The sequence below is a fragment of the Drosophila busckii genome, chromosome 4 (assembly GCF_011750605.1).
Source record: "Drosophila busckii strain San Diego stock center, stock number 13000-0081.31 chromosome 4, ASM1175060v1, whole genome shotgun sequence".
Lineage (NCBI taxonomy): Eukaryota > Metazoa > Arthropoda > Insecta > Diptera > Drosophilidae > Drosophila > Drosophila busckii.
Window position 1 is genome coordinate 929,603 of NC_046609.1, and position 25,465 is coordinate 955,067.

General features: G+C 32.4%; 3 protein-coding genes across 8 annotated transcripts; 2 read left to right on the plus strand and 1 right to left on the minus strand.

The window, feature by feature from the left end:
* The first annotated feature begins 1,013 nt into the window (after positions 1 to 1,013).
* Positions 1,014 to 7,048, plus strand: LOC108607402. Its single transcript, XM_017998182.1, has 8 exons — positions 1,014 to 1,059; positions 1,123 to 1,304; positions 1,403 to 1,930; positions 1,993 to 3,906; positions 3,984 to 4,999; positions 5,067 to 5,454; positions 5,786 to 6,215; positions 6,272 to 7,048. Exons 2-8 carry the CDS (start codon positions 1,139 to 1,141, stop codon positions 6,390 to 6,392), a joined length of 4,563 nt encoding a protein of 1,520 aa, XP_017853671.1. The 5' UTR covers positions 1,014 to 1,059; positions 1,123 to 1,138; the 3' UTR covers positions 6,393 to 7,048.
* A 2,737-nt stretch (positions 7,049 to 9,785) lies between these two features.
* LOC108607422 (calcium/calmodulin-dependent protein kinase type 1) lies at positions 9,786 to 16,369 on the minus strand. 4 transcript variants are annotated; one of them, XM_017998224.2, is made up of 10 exons: positions 16,219 to 16,358; positions 15,042 to 15,195; positions 14,840 to 14,974; positions 13,415 to 13,459; positions 12,471 to 12,545; positions 12,271 to 12,409; positions 11,947 to 12,211; positions 10,519 to 10,645; positions 10,369 to 10,456; positions 9,788 to 10,313 (listed from the first exon to the last, which is right to left on the minus strand). In XM_017998224.2, exons 2-10 carry the CDS (start codon positions 15,155 to 15,157, stop codon positions 10,047 to 10,049), a joined length of 1,257 nt encoding a protein of 418 aa, XP_017853713.1. In that variant the 5' UTR covers positions 15,158 to 15,195; positions 16,219 to 16,358; the 3' UTR covers positions 9,788 to 10,046. The 4 variants fall into 4 exon arrangements, with proteins under 4 accessions (XP_017853714.1, XP_017853715.1, XP_017853713.1 ...); XM_017998225.2 differs by lacking the exon at positions 12,471 to 12,545 and having other exon boundaries at positions 9,786 to 10,313; positions 12,271 to 12,442; positions 16,219 to 16,360; XM_017998226.2 differs by lacking the exon at positions 13,415 to 13,459 and having other exon boundaries at positions 9,787 to 10,313.
* A 1,407-nt stretch (positions 16,370 to 17,776) lies between these two features.
* LOC108607413 (ephrin type-B receptor 1-B) lies at positions 17,777 to 24,605 on the plus strand. 3 transcript variants are annotated; one of them, XM_017998204.1, is made up of 13 exons: positions 17,777 to 18,079; positions 18,151 to 18,230; positions 18,652 to 18,832; positions 18,899 to 19,384; positions 19,735 to 20,634; positions 21,170 to 21,346; positions 21,581 to 21,598; positions 22,093 to 22,221; positions 22,282 to 22,377; positions 22,531 to 22,901; positions 22,958 to 23,104; positions 23,163 to 23,492; positions 23,554 to 24,605. In XM_017998204.1, the coding sequence occupies exons 1-13, from the start codon at positions 17,947 to 17,949 to the stop codon at positions 23,656 to 23,658; spliced, it is 3,153 nt and encodes a 1,050-aa protein (XP_017853693.1). In that variant the 5' UTR covers positions 17,777 to 17,946; the 3' UTR covers positions 23,659 to 24,605. The 3 variants fall into 3 exon arrangements, with proteins under 3 accessions (XP_017853693.1, XP_017853692.1, XP_017853694.1); XM_017998203.1 differs by lacking the exon at positions 21,581 to 21,598 and adding an exon at positions 21,870 to 21,917; XM_017998205.1 differs by lacking the exon at positions 21,581 to 21,598.
* The last annotated feature ends 860 nt before the right edge of the window (positions 24,606 to 25,465 follow it).

A 25,465-nucleotide genomic window follows, 5' to 3' on the forward strand; every position in this document is an offset into this window, starting at 1 on the left:
GCTTAACCACGCAAGGTGGGTACCAGAGAACGGCATGAGTGTACATTGATATATATTGTTTTTATATAGCACCACGAACATAGAGACCTCTTACCCGAAGCAAAACTCAAGAAAAGGGTCAAAACATTTCTGCGTGCTTCTGTTTCGCTACCTGCTGTCGCGTCGGCTTCGCTGCCAATGCAGACAGAGCGAGACAGCAAGCGATATTGTTTCTCGCTTATGCTGCTTATATGCCAGCCGATCGACCTCGCGCACATTTCCTTTGCGCTTGCTTCGTTGTGGGTAAAAACCAGAGAACGGCATGAGTGCACGCACCACTAAAAACACAACGCGTACACCATGGGTAGTACTGCCACACACAAGCGAAATTGTGAATCAGACCACAATGCAATTACTTGTGCGTATAAAAATGATTTCAGCAGCATTTTGTGCGCAGGCAATTCTTTCCCGAAGCAAAATACAAGAAAAATGTCAAAATAGTCGCGTCGCCGTCGCTGCCAATGCAGACAGAGCGAGATAGCAATCGATATTGTTTCTCGCTTATGCTAATATGCCAGCCGATCGGTTTCGCGCACATTTCCTTTGCGCTTGCTTCGTTGTGCGTAAAAACACAACGGACCTTTTCTCGGATCTCTCTGGGTGTTTTGTGCGCTGATTGTGCGCCGCACAAGCAATTTTTTGTTGTGTCCGTGTTCCCGAGTTGTCATTGTGCGCGTATGGTCTCGCACTTGATTCTTGTGTGTGCCACCATTGTGCTTAAAAAGTGCCACAATTGCCGTTCTCTGATAGAGAGATTGTGCTTAAGCTTTATGTTAAAAACAAAATTTCTAACATTCTTCATCGATGGGCTGAAACTAGCTTTTTGTTCAAAAATATTTTATCGAACACTATCGTTCTCGCTCACTATCAGTGTTTCCAACTATCGACTGTTTTCACTTATACAATCGATAGTTTTACATGCTCTATCGATGTTTTTGCACACACGTTAATTGTTTTACAACACTTGGCCTCGTCTTCTATACTAATTTATAAATATAAATCGTAAAAACTTATTCAGTTGTATGTATTTAGTATAGATTAGTTTTTGAGCTAACTAATTAGTGTGTATTTATTTTTAATTAGTTCAAATACAAGTGAAATGACGGAAAAGTATTCGTTAGAGTTGTTACGCGTGGTTGCAGCACAAATTTCTCAAACAATTGGATACAGTAGCACGCAAAGTGCTCCGCTGGAATTATTACAAGACATTTTAAAGCGTTTTATTGAAGAGCTTGCACGTGATCTACACAGTCAAGTTGAACATGGTTTGTTAAAAGCTTGTCATTCGCAATTATAGTGATACTTAAAAGCTACACCTATGAATGTTTGTATTTTATGTATTTTTCTTTTATATTTGCATTAGCTAATCGAGTTGAGCCCACTCTTAAGGATACACAACTCAGCTTACAAAATCTTAAAATAAATATTCATGATGTTTTAAATTATATCAGCAATGTGGAACCAGTCGCATTTGTTCGAGAAATACCATCTTACCCAGTGGTCAGAAAAAATTCAAGTATGAACTTTCTCAAACCTGGAAGTGTCGAGACTTTGAGCCGTCCTGTTCATATATTTGAGTATCTGCCACCAATGTATCCAACAGAAACCAATCTGCTCACTTCATCAAAATGTTCAAATCAAACTGAACACTCTTTGTTGACAAATTTAAGAGGAGAGGCCATGTTAGATACTGACAACGAGATCAAAACTGGAACCATAGCATCTCTGCCAAAATGGAACAATCATACTGAATTGCCCATGACATCAGGAGATATGAGTATGGAAGGCCACATAGTACGTGAAATTAGTAGCGTTGTTATGACAACTGGTGGTTTTATTTCACCCGCAATTGAGGGGAAGCTTCCTGATGCATTTGTACCTGATATTATTGGTGAGTTGTTTTGACAAGTCATGTATCGAGAAAAAAATAATTACAAATCCACTTTGTTCCAGACAAATTTAAAGGACTAAACGCCCCGGTTTGTTCCCCTCAACTTGAATCCCAGCCAATCAATGGCACTTTTCACAGTGATCTTATTACATCGAAAAGGGTAGGGTCCATGAAGTCGGAGCCACGTTCACCAGGGCTCTACGAATCAGTATCGCGTAATGAAAAAATATGCAATGTCAACATTGATAACAGCGTAACAGCTGTATCTATGGAGATATTGTCGAACAAAGGTTCGAAAAAAAACAAAAAGAAACATTTTCTTGGTAAACGTGTTAACGATCAATCCGATCCAAGTGCAAAGACACAGGAAAAAGCTCAAAGAAAAGCCTTGAAAATGTATCAAAAGCTTTCAAAGAATCAGACGGAAGGACTTAAAAAGTCGCTTAAGCATGTGAATCGTGATTTATTAATTTCCCTACCGGAGGGATCCACTGAGCGACTTCAACTTGAAAAAATGATTAAGAAACAAGCAAAGCAACGACAAAGACATTTAAAGAACAAAAAACAACAACCTAAAATGGAGCCGACAATAAAACTCGTAGCAGACAATAATTCATTGGAACTTAGCTCAATTTCCTCGTTTCCAGTTCATAAAAATGAGTCGTTGTCACAATCTCTGCCCGTTCAAGTAGAAAATGTAACTGGTGCTAAAATATGTAACATAAACACTCTTCGATCAGCAGAGAGCACTGGAAGTTTACTTATTGCGCTCTCATCAGAATTGGTTCCATTAGCAATGATTGATGAAAAAGATGGTACTGATGACCTACGTTCAGATGAAATAAAACTGGCAAGCGAACCAGATCGCATCAAATTAAACATTTTTAAGAAAATTTCAAAACAAAAGACTCCAAAAGAGCAATCCCCCATTCCAACTTCAGCATTAAATCTATCTGCAAATGTATTGTTTGGATGTGACCAGGTGGGTCATGTTTCTTCGCTAATTAATCTACCATCTGGAACTACAATCACTCCAACACCATTTTCAAGTGTCACGGAGGAAAGTTCAAATATTTCTTTACCCAGGACTAATTTAGGCATGGTTACCGTGGACACAATGCCTTACGAAAATCATCAAACGTTTTCAGCTGCCCTATTAGCTTCAGGTAATCAATTAATAACCGAGGAAAACAAACCGAAAAAGCGTGGGCGAAAGCCAGGAGGAAAAAATCAACCAAAACATGCATTAGTTGCTAATGCGTCATCTTCTATTATAAACACATCACCGTCATCATTGAAGAAAATTAAATCCAGTAAGCTGAATACAACTCAATTAACGATTGCACAAACGAATGTTAATCTGAGTTTTACCAAAAATGTAATATCCATGGAACCGCTTAATTTGACTAACATGGATGAACTCAAAATAATTAATAATTTTCAATTTGGCGACAACGATGGTGAAATTGGAATGAAAGCCAAAGAAAAAAAAGATAAAAAAAGAACTAAGCTCAAGCACAGCGGTGGTAGCATCTGGAAAGAGCCTGTTCAGCGGTTCTCATCAAACCCAAAAGATTTCAATGAAAAATCCTCGCTGATAAATTCAGATGATGTTGTGCAATCGAAATCAGCAACTCCAGAAACTTTAGTTGTGACAAGAAACTTACAAATATCACCTGAAAAAATACGAAAATCACGTGATTCTAAAAACTCACCAATTGGCGCTAATCCACCTTTGGACAACAACGTGTCTAGTTCCGCAAAAATGTACCCGACTAATCAGTCAACTATGTTGCCAATGCTACCACTACTTCACTTTCCCCCTAGACCAGGACTCATTCCATCTGGACCAGGAATATTCCCATCAAGTCTAACATCTACAATTGTGCCACATACCTTCATGGCCTTTCCACCTGCGGCGGAAATTCAATCTTCTCTCAACCCCCTGCCATTGCCAGCGAGCGCGGATAAACTTGGTAAATATAAATTACTTATATAATTTAAACTCAAACATTCATTATGGGTTCAATTTATATTTTTTTTATGTTATCAGAAGATAAAAAATTAGAAGAACAGTTAACTCTATCAATGTCGGATCGGAATTACTGCAATGTCGCCCCGCTAGTACCCGATTCAATGAAAATACCAAGTGAAAAAAATGAGACAGCCAAAGATTTTTCTAAAAATATTACAAAAGAAAATAGCGATTTTTCAATCGCATCGAATCTTATTCCCGAGAATAGAGGTAAATTATACATTGATTCATCTAGAAATAAAGCATCAGCTATTGGTAGTGGAAGTCTTGGTGACCCAATTGAAGTTTCAGACGATTCAAGTGATGAAACAATGACTAGAAACCAGAATTTTGGAAATATGCCCTGCGTTACTAGTCTTAAGCAAAGCCTAAGTCATTCTCAGGCTCAATACATTGAGACTAGTACACATCAGCAAGGAGTACCACCAAATAGCAATACCAGCCCAAGCTTAAGTCAACAGTCGGTCATGACAGATTCAAATTATTTGAAGAAGATGAAAAAGACAATAAAAGCGTTTGGTAAATCAGATAATAATAATATCGGAACAGCCATGACCTCAGCATCAACACCTTCACACACATTTAATGTGAACTTTTTGGGAAACGACAAATTTAGCTTAGCAGGTGGTGCGGATCTTATTCCACTTTCCCGAGTGGATAGCGGATTGGCGTATTCATTACAGACTGTACCAGCTAGTAGTCTTACCGCGGGTGCAACATCTGGCTCCATTGACTTACCATCCCCCAATACTAAAACACTTGATGATTCGTCATTTTCGTCCAGCATTATTGGAACAACAAGTTATGATGATATCACAATAATTCCTACTAATAACATGAATTTAGGTGAATTGAAAATGAAAAAGATGCACAAGAAGCTTAAAAAACCTAAAGGGAACAAGATAAAAAAAAAGAAGGATAAAAAGGATAAATCCAAATATAAGGATAAACTAGATGAAAAGCACCTGCTCAAAATAAATAAATCTAAAGCACAGGAAAAGAAACTTAAAAAGGATAAAAAAAAGGAAAAGCAGGTGCCTAAATGATTTCTAATTTCTTACAGAACTTTTTTTTATAATGATTTGTGATCTTCATTTGCAGTTCACAACAAACATTGGATTGCATCCGAATTTGAACATAAATCCTAGTGCTGGTCTCGAATCGAATGTAAACCTGGGTACTACTGAAAATTCTTCCGCGGAACCTATACAACAGGCGACAACCAGTGTTGCACCTTTGATCGAACATACATCAACTACTCAAGTGCCAAAACTTACACTCAAACTTTCTGGAAAATCGACTCCTACTCCTCCTGCGACATCTTCTATGACGTCTACGCCTGCATCTTCATCACTCATCACTGAACATGATTTATCAACAACAATAACAGGACACGTGCCAGGATTAATTCGACGAGGCAACAGAGAAAATTCGCCAGAATTGGCGAGATTCTCACCACTAGTTACTGGACCACCAAAACCAAAACAATGTATAAACTCTCTCTTATTTTAATAATCTGCATATATATAGCTTTTTCGACTATCAAGGTTTTGTAAAAGAATATTTTTAGAAGTTGAAATGATCGCGGTTTTTTTTATTTACAATTGAAAACTTAGGATTAGCTTGATAACCATTCGATTTTACTGACAAAATCCAACATCTTAATATCAATCAATACAAAATATTTAAAAATTAACTACCAGGCGGCAGTTTTTCAAACATAGCATTTCAAAAAAAAAAAAAACATCAATAATATCGTCTATAATGTCTGTGCTGTGTATTATTAACCGCGACCTATGTATTTATTTCTTATAATTTAGGTGAATTACAAGCAACTACAGTATCTACATCTGTACCTGTCACTGTACGTTCGCCGAACTCATTATCAGTCGGTAGCTCCAATCAGGTAATGCTTAAGCATACACTTGGATCTACTGCGACTGGTTGGATGTTAGGTTCAACAGCGTCTACTACAGCCTCCTCTACACTCTCAGCCAGTTCTGTTTTGTTGCCACAGCAATTGCTCCAAGTTGCAACTAATTCTCAGCTTGTCTCGCCATCATTAATACCGTCAACGAGCAGTTCCTGCCTTAGGCCACCCATATCTGATAGTTCGCCGACGGAACTAGATCGACCATCTTCTTATGTAGATGCCGAAGGATACAGAATATGGATTTGTCCAGCGTGTGGAAAAGTGGACGACGGATCAGCAATGATTGGTTGTGACGGTTGCGATGCTTGGTACCATTGGTGAGTGATTTAACCTGCAAATTGTACATGCTTTTTGGTAACATAATAATTTAAAGGATCTGTGTTGGAATTGTGGTTGCACCAAGTGACAACGAAGACTGGTTCTGTCGTGTGTGCGTGTCTAAAAAGAAAACACAAGGATTGGAAAAAAAGCGCAGACGAAACAAAAAGAGATAATCATATGTTAACGTTATTTAATTAGAAATAGTGGGCCAGCAAATATAATACGTGTATCGTTTTGTAAAAATTAGCATCCTAACTAATAAACAGTTAAAGCTATATATAAAATAAGCGATGCTAAAATTAGGAAAAGCATTTTAAAGCACTTTGACTAGGGAGCCGCAGCTAGCATAAACGCACTCACATACGCCAATATCAACTTAACAGTTAATATGTCACGGCAGGTTGTTTCTACAGTGCCACCTTGCAGAACCGTTTTAGCATCGACGATTTCACGCTCTACTCTGAAAAAAAATGTATCTTCCAGATCTACTTTTACCATTATTACAAAAAACGAACAAGGAGAAGGAGTAATCTGCAACCCAATAAGTATATTCTTGATCAGTTGATGTTCACATATCCAAAATTATAATTTTGGAAATGTTTTCTGTTATTTCATTGTGCTTATATTATTATCAATATGCATACCAAATTATGTGTCCTTATACTTGTAGTTTCAGATATCTTTTTATTCATACATATAAACAGGACAAACTGGCTTAGTCGAGTCAATTTTCCCTGCTGATCAAGAATAAGTTTAATTTTTAGAGGCGGAAATTTCTTTGAACACCCACAGTTGAAATATAGTTCATAGTGTAGATATAACAACCAAATAGCGGTAAAGTACTTTTAGTATAAATTTATTAAATATTTATAAAAATTAATAAATAAAAATCAAAGTTTTCTAATTGATTGTTTTCAATGAATTGCAGTTTAATTAATTAAGCAAAATCTTTAAGACTAGCCATTTGTTATTAACCTTCAAAATCTTCGCATGTCACCCAATTTTGAAAATTCTTGATTTTGTCAATAGACAAAGTTGAAACAAATGTACAAAAGATTTGTGCGCTGGTTGCTGATCAGGCAGATGAGCTGATTTGATATATTTATCCGTTTGTATGAGTGTCTTGATTTTAGCAACTAGTATAAGGGCTAGAGACCTAACGCTTGGTACTTGGGTACTTATATTACGCAAAGGACGTTTATTTTAAAATTTTTATATTTGCCACTACACTTGCAGATTGATGAGTTTTGTTGGATTCGCCAGACGTTGCAAATTTGTTATAATCAATTCATTTAACTTATTCACATCACAAAAAAAAATTCAACGGGTATTTAAGAAGCAATTTTATTTTTTTCTAACTGCTTTCTGACCAAAATCTATACTAAATCTATATTTGTAATGCTTTTTAATAAATATACATAAATAATATATAAAATAAATATACATAAATAATATATAAAATATATATATACAGTAATTTGACAAAACTAAAGTTGAAGGTACTCAACAATTGAACATTTGTTATTGACATATTGGTATCAATTGAAAGGTCTTCAAAATCCCTTTAATGATTACAAAATTGTCTTAACCCATTAAGTACCCATTAAAAAATTGTATCTTTTGTAAAATACAGGTTTTCAAAATTTTTTTCTAGATTTAAAAAAATATTGGGATGCAAAAAGTTGCACCTAACTATATTAATAGTAAATGAAAAAAAAAAATGTTCAATAATCATTTTACTAATATTTTTACGATTTTTTAATGGAATGACTTCAGAAAAGTTTTGTATGAAACGGAAAAATTAGTCACTTCATACAAAATAGTAATTTGCAAAAATTCATTAAAAATATAAGCAATAAGATTTTTAAAAAGCTTTTTTGTAGTCACTATTAATATATTTAGGGGCAACTATTTGCAATATTGTATCATTAAAAAGGGATTTTGAAGACCTTTCCATTGATACCAATATGTCAAAACAAATGTTCAATCGGTGAGTACCTTCAACTTTAGTTTTTACTTTTTCCTACTTGTGTACATCAATGGTACTATCGATCTGTCAACAATATTTTGTCTCAAAATATGCATGCATGAGAAATGTAATTAAAATTTTATGTCTAATATAGTTTTGAACACAGCAGACATACTAAGAACCAACATAGCACACGACTTTTACAAGATTAAGAAACATTCAAAAGCATTTTCATTAATGAATGGTAGTAACCAAGATTTGAACGTTTGCTGACTCAGAAAATCATGATATTATTTGTTCACATAATTGGTAGACTGTTTTAGACAGCGACGGATTACAAATTTTATTTATTATCCAGGACTTTGACATTTTTTCTGAGTTTCTTAACAACACAGAGGAGATTTTCACGGAGTTGGGAAAACAATACACCTTAAATTTAAACAGTACGTTATTCCTCACAAAAAAACATTAAAAATCAAGTATTTAGACATTTTGAATAAATTAGTCACGATTTTGGTGTTTCCAAAACTGATTTCTTATATATCATATTATAAACTATTTTTATTTTGACTATATGGGTTTATGTAATTTTCGCAACGAATAACGCACAATTTAAATTTAATAACGAAGCATAGTGTTATTAATTAATAATATCGTTTGTGTAGAAAGAGCACACTTAAGGTGTCTTAGGAGAATAAACCTGTTTTGTAGCATAGAATGATTTATAAAAACAAGATAAGTAAAATGTCGTTTTTCTATTTTCTTTGAATTTGTCAAAATAAGACAAATCTTTATCCACCACATTAAGTTTTTCTTCTGTATTCGCATCATCATGGAATTATTTGTTTTCCCATAGGTATTTAATTAATTTAAGAAATAACCCTAAAAACTAATTGGAAGCTTGAGTTAATGCATACTTTTATATTTTAATTTGAATATTGAATCATGAAAAGTTTCTCTTGTTATACAGTATTGAGTATTTGCTTAGTAAGTATTTATAACAAAACATTTAAGAGGCAGGCTGTTCAAAATGTTATAAAGTCATTTGATGCTCCAACATACAAGAGCCTAGCCAAATATCGATTAAAATTAATATTAGCTAAATTTGATAACGATCGACTTTTACTCAATTTTGTCTTATTTTTTTTATTTCGGTACTATACACTTTTATTTTATTTCGGTACACAATGAAAATCATTGATTACATAAATAATACAAAACAAATTTTTTTCAAACATGCCTTGTCTGATTTGATATAAAAATAAAATTACATAATATTTTTTGTCATTTTTGTCGTTTTTTCTGTGGACGCTAAAAAGGAAAAAATTGAGAATTGATATTTAAAAACTTTAATGATAAAATAAAACTCATAAATAACATTTATTGCTGTAGTAAAATTTTGTGTTTGCATCCTTGAAATAAGTACAAGTCATTTGGTGTATACAAAATTATTTTAGCAGATTTCCCCATCAATAATTTATATGTATAATAATTTTATTGATAACTGTTTCTCCCTGCATTAAACTAAAAATAAAAAAATTAGTCTCAAAAAATATTGTTTACTTTACAAATTATAATTTGTACGATTTATATAGTTATTAAGATGTTAAAAATACAAATGTAAGTATATATTTTTTGCATGCATATATTTTTGTACGTTGCGTTGCAGTTGTATATCCAAAATGGAGTTAGTTAAATCAATGACAATATGAAATTATTCAATGTTTCCATTGGTACAAATTGTGGAGACTAGGTATTTGATTTAAGCGGGAGAATTGGTACTAGTGTAGCTTAAGGGAATATATTTTAAAGCAACCATTTAGTTCGCTTGACCACTGAAGCTACGATTTTAAGAGAATCATTGATGATTATGGGTGTCGTTAATTGAGCTCGTCCCAGGTTCTGTCGGCTCGGATGTGTCGTTTAAAGAAGTGAGCTTATGTGCTGTTTCGGAGTGAGCTGCTGTGGGTTCCTTTGAAACATCCATTGTCTCGCTAGACCCGGGAGTGTTACCATTACCAGTTTGTGTGTTCGCTGACGTTGTTCCGTAACCTGTTGCCGAATTATTGCTACTAAGTGCCATACGCTGCATTTGCCGAATAACCGTCGCTGCATAATATGCTTGCTATAAGAATTCCGACAATATATAAAAATTGTAATAGACAAATAATAAAACTCACCTTCCAACGTGATTTTGCAAAATTTTTCTTAAGTTGCTCAGAAACTGTTCCGTGAATGTTCTTACTGCTCGCCTCATTTCCAGAAATCCTAGCATAAAAACATCGTATCGTATGATTGGAACAGGCAGTAACAAATATTGATTAACTCACCATGGGTGCGCTAATGCTTGTTTGCATGTAAAACGCTTCTCTACAGTTACGCACATTAAATTTTTAATAAACTGCTTCGCCGAGTCACTGATTTCATCCCAATATGGCGAATCAAATTCGAATTCACCTGTTAAATGAACATCCATTACTGATTCGTAGTCTAATTGAATATCAAGGGACCAAGCAATTAATTGCTTATTGTACAGTTACAAAATAAATAATATCATTACACTTTTTATTTTCGTTTATCAAAACAGAGTTGTAGCATAACATTGTTTTACCTTTTAATAAGACCTATTCTTCTTTCGATCTTATAGATTGTAGGAAAATGAGCACCTCTCATGTGCATCTTAAAACCTTTGTGACCAGGGTTTGACAAAAAATTAAGTCAAAGGCCCCGCAGGCAATATTAAAATTGTCTAGTTCTATGTCAATAATTCAAAAATGCAGATTTTATTGTTCAAGAAAACACAATGGGCCATTTTTGGACGGATATTATTCACCGGAAAACGATGACGGGACTTGACTGGTCGATGCCATGAAGCTGTGTAACCTTTATTACTAACAAAGTCAGCGTACATAAATAATAAAAATACAGATTGATTGATCTATATTTTGGCAGTTAAAATTTTTTTAGTTCATGTTTATAATTTCCAACTGCTGATTTCTTGTAATGCTTTGACATTTTTGTTAGGTAGGGTAGCGAGACAAACCGAGTCCATGTTGAGCAACAAAACCTCAGCGACTATAAGATCTAGAGCGGCTCTAAAAAAAATGAGTTGAAATAAAACAAGTGGACAAATTAAAGTTGGGCGCAACCAACTTTTATATACACTTTGACTAGAACATCGCAGCAAACACACGCATGCACTCACATACACACGAAATAGCTAATGCGTCACAGCTTTCTAAAATTTTCGGCATCGGTCAAAACCATTACCAAGCGTTTTTATGATTTTTTCAGATTTTTAAATTTTTTTCTTGTTTAATATCGTGTTTCTTTCGATTTGCGGGGGAGGGGGGAGCACCTATGTATATACCAAATTTGGTTGCTCTAGCTCTTATAGTTGCTGAGAAACAGTTGCAAAAAAACATTCAGACGGACAGACGGACATGGCTACATCGACTCAGTTTGTCTTGCTGATCAAGAATATATATACTTTGTGGGCACGCCTCCTTCTCCCTGTTACATACATTTGCACAACTTCATAATAACCTTTTTCAATTTTTTACAAAAAAGTCAAAGTGTATAAAAAAAAAATAGAAAAAATATGAATTTTGTCAACAACTTTTTTGAAATTTGTTATGTATGTGTCTAAACGGATAAAGGATAAACCAAATAAAGTGGCGCTATTATTAATTTCACAACTGTTCATACATATGTATATTGTGTGTCTTTTAAGCAAGTTCCATTAAAGTTAATCTTACCTTTTAAAATTTGTGCAAAAAGATTTGCGTCGTTCTCATCATAGAAAGGAGGATAGCCACAGAGAAGTATATATGATATAACACCTATGCTCCAAACGTCAACAGCTTTACCATAGGGCTTTTGAGCCAATACTTCTGGAGCTACATATCCAGGAGTTCCGCAAGCTGTTGCCATAATTCCAGAATCTTCCATTTTAGACAACCCAAAATCACTTATCATTATTTTACTATCATCGTCTGTACTATAATATAGTAGATTTTCGGGCTGTAATCAAATGATTTAAGATAAACAAATATAAAAATATTTTTTAGTTCACTGTTTACTTTTAGATCCCTGTGTACAACTCCTTGTTCATGCATGTAATCCACAGCCTCTAAAATTTGCCTTATTAAATGTGACGCATCCTTCTCGGTATAAGATCCTTTTTCAACGATTCGGTCAAACAGTTCACCGCCGGTAACTCTATATTTCAGATAATATAAACGTCTAGAGCGACTGTAATAAGAGAAAGTATGTTACGTACAATTCCATAACCAGATATACTTTCGCTTTATCCTCATATGTTTCGAGAAGTTGCACAATATTTGGATGTGTAAGCCTGCAAATAGAATAGTTCAATGTCGTCAAGTAAAATGCAATCGCTTCAGGTGCAATTTGGGTAAGCAAGTCATACACACGTATACATAAACTACTGTATACACAGCATCACTGTTCATAATTTTGTTTTAAACACTATTGAGGACGCCGCACTTGTATTATAAAATAACATAAATTTGATTAAAGCCTTGCATTCTTAAGTGTGTGATTCCATATAAAAATATTGAAAGCTCAATGAGGACTGTGAGGACTATGTACATAGGCGTACAGCAAGAAAAAGAGCAAGCTAAATAGGGAGGCGAAGACATTTCCATCAGTGTTGACAGTTTGGCAAAAAATAAATCATAAAATGTACTATCGCCAGTGCAAGCACATTGAAATAAAATAAAAATAAATAAACAGCCCATAATTTATGAGATTTATAATTTAAAAGTCCTAATAAGTGTTCAGTAATAAATTATTTAAACCTCAATATAAATCCTAATATTTTTCATGTAAGTAAATATATAGGATATACTAAACTAATAATAAATCATTCAAACTATTTTAATATCATATCGGGAAGCCGAAGCCATAGAACACAATTAAAACTGAAAACCATAGGCTCATCCATCTGTAACTTTTTTAAGCTTTTAATTTAGAACTTTTTGTAAAACCTATAAACCATTCCGTTATATTTCACAATATATGTTTCTGTGCTTTGATTCTGAAATAATATCATAATATATAATGACCTTCGTAATTCAACCCAGTAAAGGGCAAATAAAATGGAAAAATACATATTTTTTATGTCATTTATATTTTTATTCGAATTCAGTGAAAGGAAATTTATCATTGGACTCGAGCTCGGGGGTCACAATCATAACTCACCGCGTTCCATTCGAACTGTTGACATCAAAATTATTTGCACTGAACCTACATAAAAAGCAAATAAATCAAAGAAAGTTTTAAAATGAAATTAAGAAACAAAAAATAATAGATAGGTAAATGTTTACTTATGTATCTACTACTTAGACTTAGGGCGGCAAATAAAATCCAATGTGCAGATCAAATAAGTTTAATAAGAATGTAGTATGAATATCTGATGTATCTTAATAAAACTTAAAGACATTTATACATTTATACATACATATGTACATACAAGGGTAGTCAAAAGTATTTTCACAAAACTAAAGTTGAAGGTACTCGCCAATTGAACATTTGTTATTGATATATTGGTATCAATGAAAATCCCTTTTTAATGATACAACATTTGTCCTAACCCATTAAGTAGGTACCTATTATAAAATTGTATCTTTTGTAAAATACAGGTTTTTGAAATTTTTTCTAGACCCTATCTATATTAATAGTGACTACAAAAAAGTTTTTTCAAAAAATCTTATTGCTTATTTTTTTAAAATTTATTATTTGTATGAGAAGAAGGAAAAATTAGTCACTTCTCATACAAAATAATAATTTTCAAAAAATTATAAGAAATATAAGCAATAACGATTTTTGAAAAAACTTATTTCCGTAGTCACTAATTAAATATAGATAGGGGCAACTTTTTGCATCCCAATATTTTTTTTTAAATGTCTAAGAAAAAAAATTTCAAAAACCTGTATTTACAATGTACAAAAGATAAAATTTTTTAATTGGGTACTTAATGGGTTAAGACAAATTTTGTATCATTAAAAAGAGATTTTGAAGACCTTTAAATTGATACCAAAATGTCAATAACAAAATGCTTAATTGGTGATTACCTTCAACTTTACTTTCGTCAAAATATTTATGTCCACTAGTGTATGTATGTATGTAAGTACATATACATATGTATGTACTCGAGATGAAACTTTCGGCATGAATGCAAAGCTTATGTTGAATTTGAAAGAAGTCTAGTATAAATAATTTAAAAACACATTTTATATAAATCCTAAATAAATCTGCTAAAAGAAAATTCAGCATTGTATTCCTACATGAGTGCTCATTAAAATTAATTTATTTGGCAAACTTATTTCCTATGAAGCAACGATTCTACATACTATGAAGTGTTGTGTCTGTAGCTCTCTTAAGGTCTCGAAAATGTTCTTGCTTATACCGTTATATACCATATATATATTTTTACATATTATTTACTGCTCTCTGTTGACAAATTTTTTAAACATTTACATTAACATGTATATGGAAAATCAAAAACAATTAAAAAATAAATTATTTTTTAAAGGACCCCTTTAACGTATTAAAAATGGTTGTCTATACATGGTTTATCTCAGACATGCCCAAAATTAAATTAATTGGACATATATGTGTACATACCTTCTCAGAACTCTTATTTCATTCTCCAAGGATTCCTCCTTTCCTTTGAGAGCTTTTTTATCAATTATTTTAACAGCAAAATGTTCTCCAGGTGTTTCTTTACTTTCAGCCAAACGAACCTCTGAAAATGCACCTCTAAAAAGAAAATAAGAATCAATATGTAGTATTCAGTTAAATTGGAATATTGTATAGAGTTGCTTACGTTCCAAGGAGTCCATGAAGATTGTATTTTTCCTCAATTGACACCTGCTTGTTCAACTCCTTTGCATCCTTTGATTTGGCTTTTTTGCCAGAGTCCTTTTTGCCAAATAGTGGCATTATTTTAAGAATTAGGACTCTAATATTATATTAGTTTCCTAGAATGATTCTCGCATTAAAGCAAAACACAAATCATCGTCTAGTAGATGATCTAACATATTTGTTTAACAGATAGAAATTTTTTAGACTGGGTTAATATAAACAGTGAAAAATATGTGCACATGCATGTATGTATATAAATATGTATACATCGATATGTGTGTATATACACACGGTACATATGTATATACACATAAGTAGATTTTGTAAACAGAAAAGTACATAAACAATTCAGAATTTAATAGATATGTTTATATACATACAAATGTATAAGCAGATTGCTTAGAAGTATGTACATACATACATATGTCAAATGTCATACAGATTGCTTATCAATAGTAAATTAAAATAAAATAATAGTAATCTATTTTCATATATATGTACACGTGTACAGACGTTTGTGATATGTATGTATGTCAGTACTGGGTGTAAATGTAAGATTAATGTATGTAAATGCTTTGGTTTTGTATTTATTCAGACCGTTGCCCTTAAACATGTACATACGTATGTATGTATGTACATATATACAAAGCTAAAGGTTAGTAACAACTGATAAGATTTTTATTTAAATCATTTCGAATATCTCCGAATTATTTAAAAACCAAACTAAGACACATTGTGCGAGTAAAATTCAATTTTAAGACTAGTGTATTAATGTCAAAAATTTGTAGTAAAGATTATACACGCAGTCAATTTTTGTGAATTTCTTCACAGCTGTACATACATATTATTGTATGTATGTACGTATGTATTTATATACATATAGAATATTAACAGATTTTTTTTGCCATTTAACTTTAAAACATATATTTTTAGTCTTGGGCGCCATTTCATAGATTTGTATGAAAGTCAAAGTCACAGTTGCAGCTTAAGAAAATTATCTAAACGATAATCATAATTTCAAGTCATAATATTAAGTCTCCGTGTATCTTTATAACAAGCATATGAAGATAAAACAATGTAACACTATGCAGTATGTATTAAGGTACTTTACATTTAATGTGCTTCGTTGCTGTAGTTACCTTTAAATATTTAGTTAATGAGCGCACTAAAGTTTAATTTCACATTGATAAATTGTATTGATTTTTCAAGCTTAATCCTGAGCAGAGGTTTCCCTATAATTTACAGAAAAATATATTTGGTCACACTTCACCCTTGCACAGCAAAGTTAAGCTAAGAACTGAAAACCGACACCAAAATACCATGGTTGAATAGTAATTTTTAAATACAATTAGAACATCAATATTTTATGATTATATCGATAATGGGCTTTTAAGAGACGCCAAAACACGGATGCATGACTAACGTATAAACATTACATTTATTTTCGATAGAAATGATCTTTGGAAACTGTTCTACGTATTCGATAGTCACAATCTTATTGTTATATTATTTGAACAAAATATTCATGTGGTATACAGAAATATAATGGCTGGTGTGAAAGAAAAAAAAATGTTAAAAATATTAATTTAAACACCTAATAACTAGTTATGTGTGTTTAACTAATCACATTCATATATCGATACACGATATTGATAGTGAAAGGACGTTATTTTCAAACTTCATTGTACAAAACAAATTTTTAAATATTAATGGAACTTTTTAGTATTATTTTGTTAAATTTTTTGCTAAATATATAAAATATTGGAAGCCTTGAAAACGAAATATATATATAATGTATATAAACGCACTAAATGCAATTCTATTTCAGTTGACATCCTTTCGAAAACTTTCTTCCGAACTAGTTAAAACTATTAAAGTACATAAACAAGTTGTCGAATATGTGTTTCATACAGTGGAAAAAATTTATTAATATACATAACTATTATATAGTATAAACTCAAGTACTTATCGATAGTTTTCAATATTACAGTAACACGCTTGCTACATGTCCAAGTAACATGCGATGTAAAACACTGAGAATACTAATAAAAGGTGGCAGCACTGGTACTTTTACCTGAAAGAGCAATGTATACCTATAACCATATATCTGACAAAAAAATCAAAATAAAATAGCGAAGTTAAAAGACTTAACACTAATGCTGATTACTCAAGCGAGTGGGATTTTACTGTCTCATTACTGTGTAAAGTTAATTACCTTTCTGTGGCTTTGTGACTCGTCGAAAAGGAAATGTTAATATACAGATACATATGTACACACATAGAATAAAATTCTGTGTAGACTTACAAATTTTAAACGCCGTGTTAACAAGCAATACTTCTTAAAAATGCATTAAATGAAAAATGGTAAGTGTATGGAACTTAAAGAAAAAAACCTCTAGTATTCATTTATTTAAATACATTTGGTAAGTCTAACCCCCATCTTTATGAAAATACATTGTATACATATGTATGTATGGATGTAGAAGCATATGCATGTAGGGACGCAAATACATACATATGTATGTATATTTTATATTCGAAAGTGATTGTTTCACGTAGTAAATACTTTTAAAAAAAATCGGTTAAATATATGATAAAACATTAAATTTCTTATTTCAGGCAATAATAAAGTTGGGCGCCAAAAATGACATATAGTAAATAAATTAAAAATAAAATAGTGAGAAAAAGAATAATTGACTGTATGCCAATAATAAATTTAAAAATTAGTACATTTTAAGTATGCATACGTGGATGAATCAATGAACGCATTGATACACTATGGTAATGATACCGCCAACACGTCTTTCAGGAAAATAAACAATTTTACTAAAGGGAATCCGGAATATTAAATATTGTTGACTACCACAATGAAAATTTCGATGCAGATTATTACTAAAGTCAGTTGCAGTGAGTCCAAACAACACATAAAATTCTTATTGTTTGAGTGGGTTTGGATAGTCGTCATAGTTTGTAATCTAAATATAATAAACGCAGATCAAGGTAACTAACTATTGCATTTGCAATTTGGGCATATTAACATTAACCTGTAATTTGTTCTTTAATTTGTTTAGTCGTTTTACTGGACACAACCAGAGAAGCAACACTGGAATGGACAAGGTATCCATATGGGCCTCAAGCACAGACACCTGGTGTATGTACATACTTACAAACAGTTCCAAAATATTTGTTTATAACTTTAAGAACCTATAGTAAAACTAAATACAGTCTAAATCAATCATATGCTTATTTGAATATACCCAAAAAATTTGTTTTATAAGCATATAAATATAATTTTGCGATAATAGAAAAGATTCTGGTTGAAGTTTATGTTGCTGCTGAAAACCTCCAAGCTCTATTTTTCAAACAATTTTCATATCAGTTAGTTGGCATGTAATGGGATAAGGTAGTTTATTTTGATCAAAATTTAACAATAATATAAAATAAATAGAAAACTCTATAAAAAAAAATAGTGGAAAATAATGTATATCATGCATATGTATATATTTATACTGTACTTTAGAAATACATAATATGTATTCAATAATTCAAATCCAACAAAATTCTTCTTACAGTGGGTAGAGGAATCATTTACAGACTTTGTAAAAGGAATAAATTGGCGAAGCTACGTTGTATGCGATGTTGCTTATCACAACGTCAACAACTGGCTTTGGTCACCGTTTATCGACCGTGGCCCAGCCAACCGTCTATATATTGAGATCCAGTTTACAATTCGCGATTGCTCGCTTTTCCCAGGTAATTTTAACAAGGTTTCTTCTAACTAGATCATTTTTTTTACATATATTGCAATTCTTGCTTTAGGCAATGCCCTTTCGTGTAAGGAGACATTTAGTTTATTGTTCTATGAATTTGATGCTGCAACTCGAGAGCCACCTCCATGGCAAACAGACAGTTACAAACTGATTGCTAGAATAGCGGCAGGCGAGGGACGCTTCAATCAGAACTCCGATGTGGATATAAACACTGAAGTAAAGAGTATTGCTGTAAATAAGAAAGGCGTATACTTTGCCTTCCGTGATCAGGGTGCATGCATTAGTGTGTTAGCCGTTAAAGTATACTATATAACTTGTCCAGCTGTTACCGAGAATTTTGCCCATTTCAATGAAACACCTACTGGCAGAGAGATAACAATTATTGAAAAGCAAAACGGAACTTGTGTCGAGAATGCAGAACCATATGAGCCACCCACCTACTTGTGCAAAGGCGACGGAAAGTGGACCATTCTTAGTGGAGGCTGCCGCTGTAAAGTCGGCTTCGAACCAAACGATAACTCCAAAATATGTGACGGTATGTATTGCATATATATATTTTTTTATACTTCGCTGTTGTTCGCTTTGCTGTTGTATTTTTCCATGTGTTCACCTTTTCAATTAAATTCAAGTCAATTTTGGGAAATAGGAAAGCTCTCCTTTTTCGAAAAACTGACTCGATACTTTTGGGCAAGCTTAACTATATTTTAATTAATTAGAGAATATTTAAGGTTAAACCTATCAAAATGTCGTCATTGTGGTCAGGTTTAGGTAAATGAGGTAAATCATACGCGTAACATAAGACATACCACAAAAGAAACACAACATTAAAAAATATCTTTAAAATATTTATCGCTATTTAAAAAATGATATATTTATATATTTCAGAATGTCCTATTGGTACGTTCAGATCAAGTGAAGTTCGAAAGTGTATACCCTGCCCACCAAACTCAAATAGCTCAAAAACAGGCTCTCCGCTATGCAAATGTAAGCAAGGATTTTATAGGCATCCTCGGGATGGAAGACATATGCCTTGCTACAGATCACCTGGTGCACCCATAAATGTGACTCTATTATTTGTTGATCAAACCAGTGCTATAATATCGTGGAATGCTCCGATTAAGGATGATACACCAACGGCGAATGGATTAGAAAAGTATCGCAGTGATACTGTTTATAAAATACGATGTAGCATGTGCAGTGCCAATGTTATGTTTAATCCATCGACCGACACGTTCAATGAAACTAAAGTCACTCTTACAAATCTTGATCCTGTAACCACATACTCAGTGGAGATTCATGCAACCAACGGCATTACATACTTTGTAGATGGTTGGCAGTATGCCAACGATTCAATATACCTTACCAATGACAGCCAATTTAGCAATTCGTCAAGCTACTTACCAAGTTTGACAAATAGCCAGCAATTAGATTTAAATGAAATTAAGACAGACCATGCTGAAATCGTTTTCACAACAGAGTCAGTTATGCTCTCAACCGTATTCAATTTGCGTGTCGTGGCTATAACCGGTAAGGAGGCTGATATAGTCTGGGATAAACCTCTACAAAATGACGCACCAATAGATTTGTATGAAGTGCGTTGGTTTCCCAAGACCGAATTGGATTCGATAAATAAAACATCACTAAACACAAAGGAGACGAAGTTACATATTGAGGGTCTGACAGAAAGCACCGAATACGGCTTTCAAGTACGTTGCAAGACTTTAAATGGCTTTGGATCTTTCAGCAACATAGTATATGGCCAAACACAACAGTCTGTTGAATCAGGTAAGAACTATAAGTAAAAGTTGGGATCCTATCGATGGTTTAACAGATTGATGTTTGCGACACTAATAGGTAGCACCATATATATTTAGTCAACCGCAGTCAATTTTCTTTATACTTTGACTAGGAAATACAATACAAATACAATACGCACTCATATATTTTTTAAATTAAAAAATCACCAACTTATAATGAACCTAAAAAATATTCATTATATCAAAGCCATTCTTCTTGTACACTATCCAATTTTGGAATGATTCCTAAATTTCGGATTTTTTTTCAATTGGAATTATTATTTTTAAGTAATTGAATAACATGTCGATCTTAATCAAAAGTGTTGAGCCAAAAAAAAGGGTATGTTCCTTAAATTTTTGTCATTAAAAATCTAATGTTTTACATAGGTACAAAAAAAAATCTAATCCAATCTAAAAATCATAATATCAATAGAGCCAATGATAGTTTTCCAAGTCTTTTGCAGATATTTTTTTTCATTTAAATGTTAATATTTATTTTAATGTTTATTAATTATATTATTAAGTGTATGAAGATTCAATACAAATCCGTTTTATTGCTGGAGCTATCGTAACGGGCGTAACTCTACTCGTGATTGTTATTGTTGGGACTGTTTACGTAATGCGTTCCAGGCATCAAGATGAGTTAGACAAAAAGGCTACTAACCATTTACCGCTACCAACGGACTACGCCAGCAATGAAGGTAACATTTATTTTATATTTTACTTTCTTACTTCGATAATGTTTAAACCTTCGAGACATAAATATCACAAATTACTTTTAGTTCAAATAGGATGTAAGACTTATTATATTTTTATTAAACCTAACAACTTAACCTAATGTATCTTAATAATTAGCAAGCATCATAAAACTATTTGTCAACATTCTTAATATGTTTATTTAATTTTACAATTCAAAATCTGTCTATCTTATTAAGGACTCGTTGTGACATATAGTAAGTGTTTCGAATATTTATTCTCTTATGAATACTTATGTATATAAAATAGCTAAAGTGTTTATTGTAGGCGGATTGGGAAGATTATAATATCATATTTTACATCTACGAAAAACATTTATATTGTTTATCTCTTTATTTATTGTTATAATAAGAAAAGCTTTGCACGTTATTTTATTACTATTTTCATGAGACCTTCAGACAAATATCGTTCCAAATTATTGAGTACTATTGTTAAATTTGTGTTGTATCTTTTTATCTTTATTTTTAGTAAATGCGATGGATACAACTCCAATTGTCAAGACTGTGCATTCGAATGGTACATACATAATCAGTTCATAATTTATTATTTTTGTATTCTGTGTTTTGGTGTGCGGGTCTTATTTATGTGTAAATTTCATGGGATTGACCTTCTGCAGATTTTATCAAATTATTTAACTATAACCTTTTATTATTGTCAACATATTAATATATGCATTCATTATGACTTTCAGTGACAACTCCACTGTTCGGCAACAGCCGTAGTTATGTGGATCCTCACACCTATGAAGATCCCAACCAGGCAATAAGAGAATTCGCCCGTGAAATTGACGCAAATTATATAACAATCGAAGCCATAATTGGTATGTTAGATTTCAAAATTAAATAACAATTGTTAAAATTACAATATATTTACATTTTAGGTGGCGGTGAATTTGGTGATGTTTGCCGCGGCCGTCTTAAAATACCCCCAAATTTTGTGCAAGACATTGATGTTGCAATTAAGACTTTAAAACCAGGTATGCATTTAAAATTTATTTACAGATACATCAGATACAGAATACTTCGGTTTCTTTCTTTAATATCTGATTAATTTTATCAATATCAACTGAAAAATCAATTAAATAAATGTAAATATTGAAGTATATAAAAATTCTTATATATTTAATAAGGTTCTTCGGAAAAGGCGCGTTGTGATTTTTTGACTGAGGCATCTATAATGGGGCAGTTTGATCATCCAAACGTTATATACCTTCAAGGCGTGGTTACACGTTCCAATCCAGTCATGATAATAACGGAATATATGGAGAATGGCAGTCTGGATACCTTTTTACGAGTCAATGACGGAAAATTTCAGACTCTGCAACTCATTGTGATGCTTCGTGGCATTGCTAGTGGTATGTCCTATCTTAGCGATATGAACTACGTTCACCGCGACTTAGCAGCCCGTAATGTACTCGTCAATTCCCAATTAATATGCAAAATCGCCGACTTTGGCCTGTCGAGAGAAATAGAGAACGCGAGTGATGCGTATACTACTCGGGTAAATAATTATTTGATCCTATAAACATTTTTTTCAATTATTTAAATCTTATGCAGGGTGGCAAAATCCCAGTACGATGGACAGCACCAGAAGCTATTGCTTTCCGTAAATTCACGTCGGCATCAGACGTTTGGTCATATGGTGTAGTTTTATGGGAGGTTATGTCATATGGAGAACGTCCATATTGGAATTGGTCAAATCAGGTATGACACTCGTCAGTTTGGTTATTGCTTTTTTCTTTCAATCATTAATTTCAATTAGGACGTGATAAAGAGCATTGAAAAAGGTTATCGCTTACCTGCGCCTATGGACTGCCCAGAAGCCTTATATCAGTTAATGTTAGATTGCTGGCAGAAACAGAGAACACATAGACCAACATTTGGAAGCATTGTCTCCACCTTGGATAATTTAGCAAGGCAACCACAATCATTATTGACCACAAGGAATTCGCCAGAAAATGACAACACACATATTCTGGACACACAAAGAGGTCATAACTTATTTATTAGTACTGACTTATGGTTAGATAATATAAAAATGTCTAGATATAGTCAACACTTCAAAGAGGCTAATTTAGTGAGTGCCCAGCAGGTATGGTTATATCTTCAAAGAATCTTTACACTAAAATTTATGTATGTAATATTATTTTTAGATCTCAAGGCTAACAGCACAACAACTTTCTGATATGGGAATAACTTTGGTTGGACATCAAAAAAAGATTTTACATCAAGCTCGGCAATTGGACACAATAATCTAAAGAGTAAATGTTTTCGATGGTACACATACACATTTCGCGTCACACTCTTTACCAGAAGACACACGTTTAAATTTTGTCGAGTTTTGTTAAAAAGTAAGCCAAAAAATGAGAAGCTCCTTTTATCTGATATATAGCATGTGTAAGTGAAAAACACATTTATTCAAGAAAGCTCGAATAACCCATAATAATATAGCTATAATTTAAAGGGTGTGATATGCATTGTTTGTGTTCATTTGATATATATTTATATGTAGCACACAACCATACATCCAAACAATAAATGTAAGATAAATATAAAATGAGCCAGATAAAAGATACTCACATTATAAATAAGAAAGATTTGGTAGATTATCTGTAGTTATAAGTGATAATCAATAGTACAGCAAAATCAAGGGACGAGACCTGTTTATATACATCTTTTACACAATTTACATGAATATATTAAACATAATATGTACTAGAAAGCACACACACACACACATAAACATGTACAATATCAGCTCGCGATATATTTATTTAAAAAAAGCTCGGTTTTTTTGCGGTATTACACATATGATACATACGTATAACATGTAGCGATTGTAACAGACAAACATAGTGGACTTTCACTAACAAAATATGGTTTAATTTTATATTAATATTCGAAACAGAAATGGGATAGCTGGTTAGTGGTATTTCTATAATGCTATCTTCGCTACTTGACGCCGTCTCAACAACACACACTGGTTGGCACAATTATTTTGACGAACATTTTTTGCAGCGATCTTCTTATCTTTTTATTTCTTTAAGTAAAATTTCCAAATTATATATGGTAGTTAGCTCTTTCTGTAAGCATTCAATAGTATATGCATAAAGTATGAGACTAAAAGAAACTGAAAGAAAATTCATAATGTAGATTAGTACGGTAGCACAAGTATTTTGACAAATTTTTTCAACGTAAATAGTAATTTCCACAAAGTTGAATATTTTTTATATACAATGCTAAGTCTCTTTAAAAATTTCGTGTCAATTTCAATATTGTATATTGGATACTTATAGACTTATAAAAAATCCAATTTACTTTGAAATACCGTTCATTTTACATTCAATAATATTTTTAAAATATTGTCCGCTATTAAAAAAAATATATATTTTTTGCATTTGGCATAAAGCCCCATTATCCTTTTTACAGATTTACGATATCATCAAACAGTAAAGAATTTTCCTTAAGACAAGTTGTAAGATGTGAATGCAGTACATTTTGTATGGGAATTACACCAAAAAATTGCTTACACAGCTTCATCCGACATTATCTTTTGAACACGGTATAATTCTGTAAAAGGGAGAGTGCAGGGGGCAATAACATCTTTGATTCATGTGCTAAAAAATAATTTTTAAATGTCAGTTAATATTTTAAAAATATTATTGAATGCAAAATGAACGGGTTTTCATAGTATATTCCATTTTTATAACTCTGTAGGCATACAGTTTTTGAAATTATTGAAGACTCTAGAATTTTATGTAAAAAAAATAGTCCACTTTGAGAAAATTACTATTTACGTTGAGAGAATTAAAACATCATTTTGTCATAATACTTGTGCCACCGCACTAATATACATTATGAATTTTCTTTGGATTAGTATCATACATATCTGACTTTATGCAGCTTACAGATAGAGCTAACGACCATAAATAATTTGAAAATTTTACTTGAAGAAATACAAATATACGAAGGAGGAGAACGCTGCAAAAAATTTTCGTCGAAATAATTGTGCCAACCAGTGTACATACATACGTTTCTTAAGATTAGGTTTGTCTTATTTGCAGA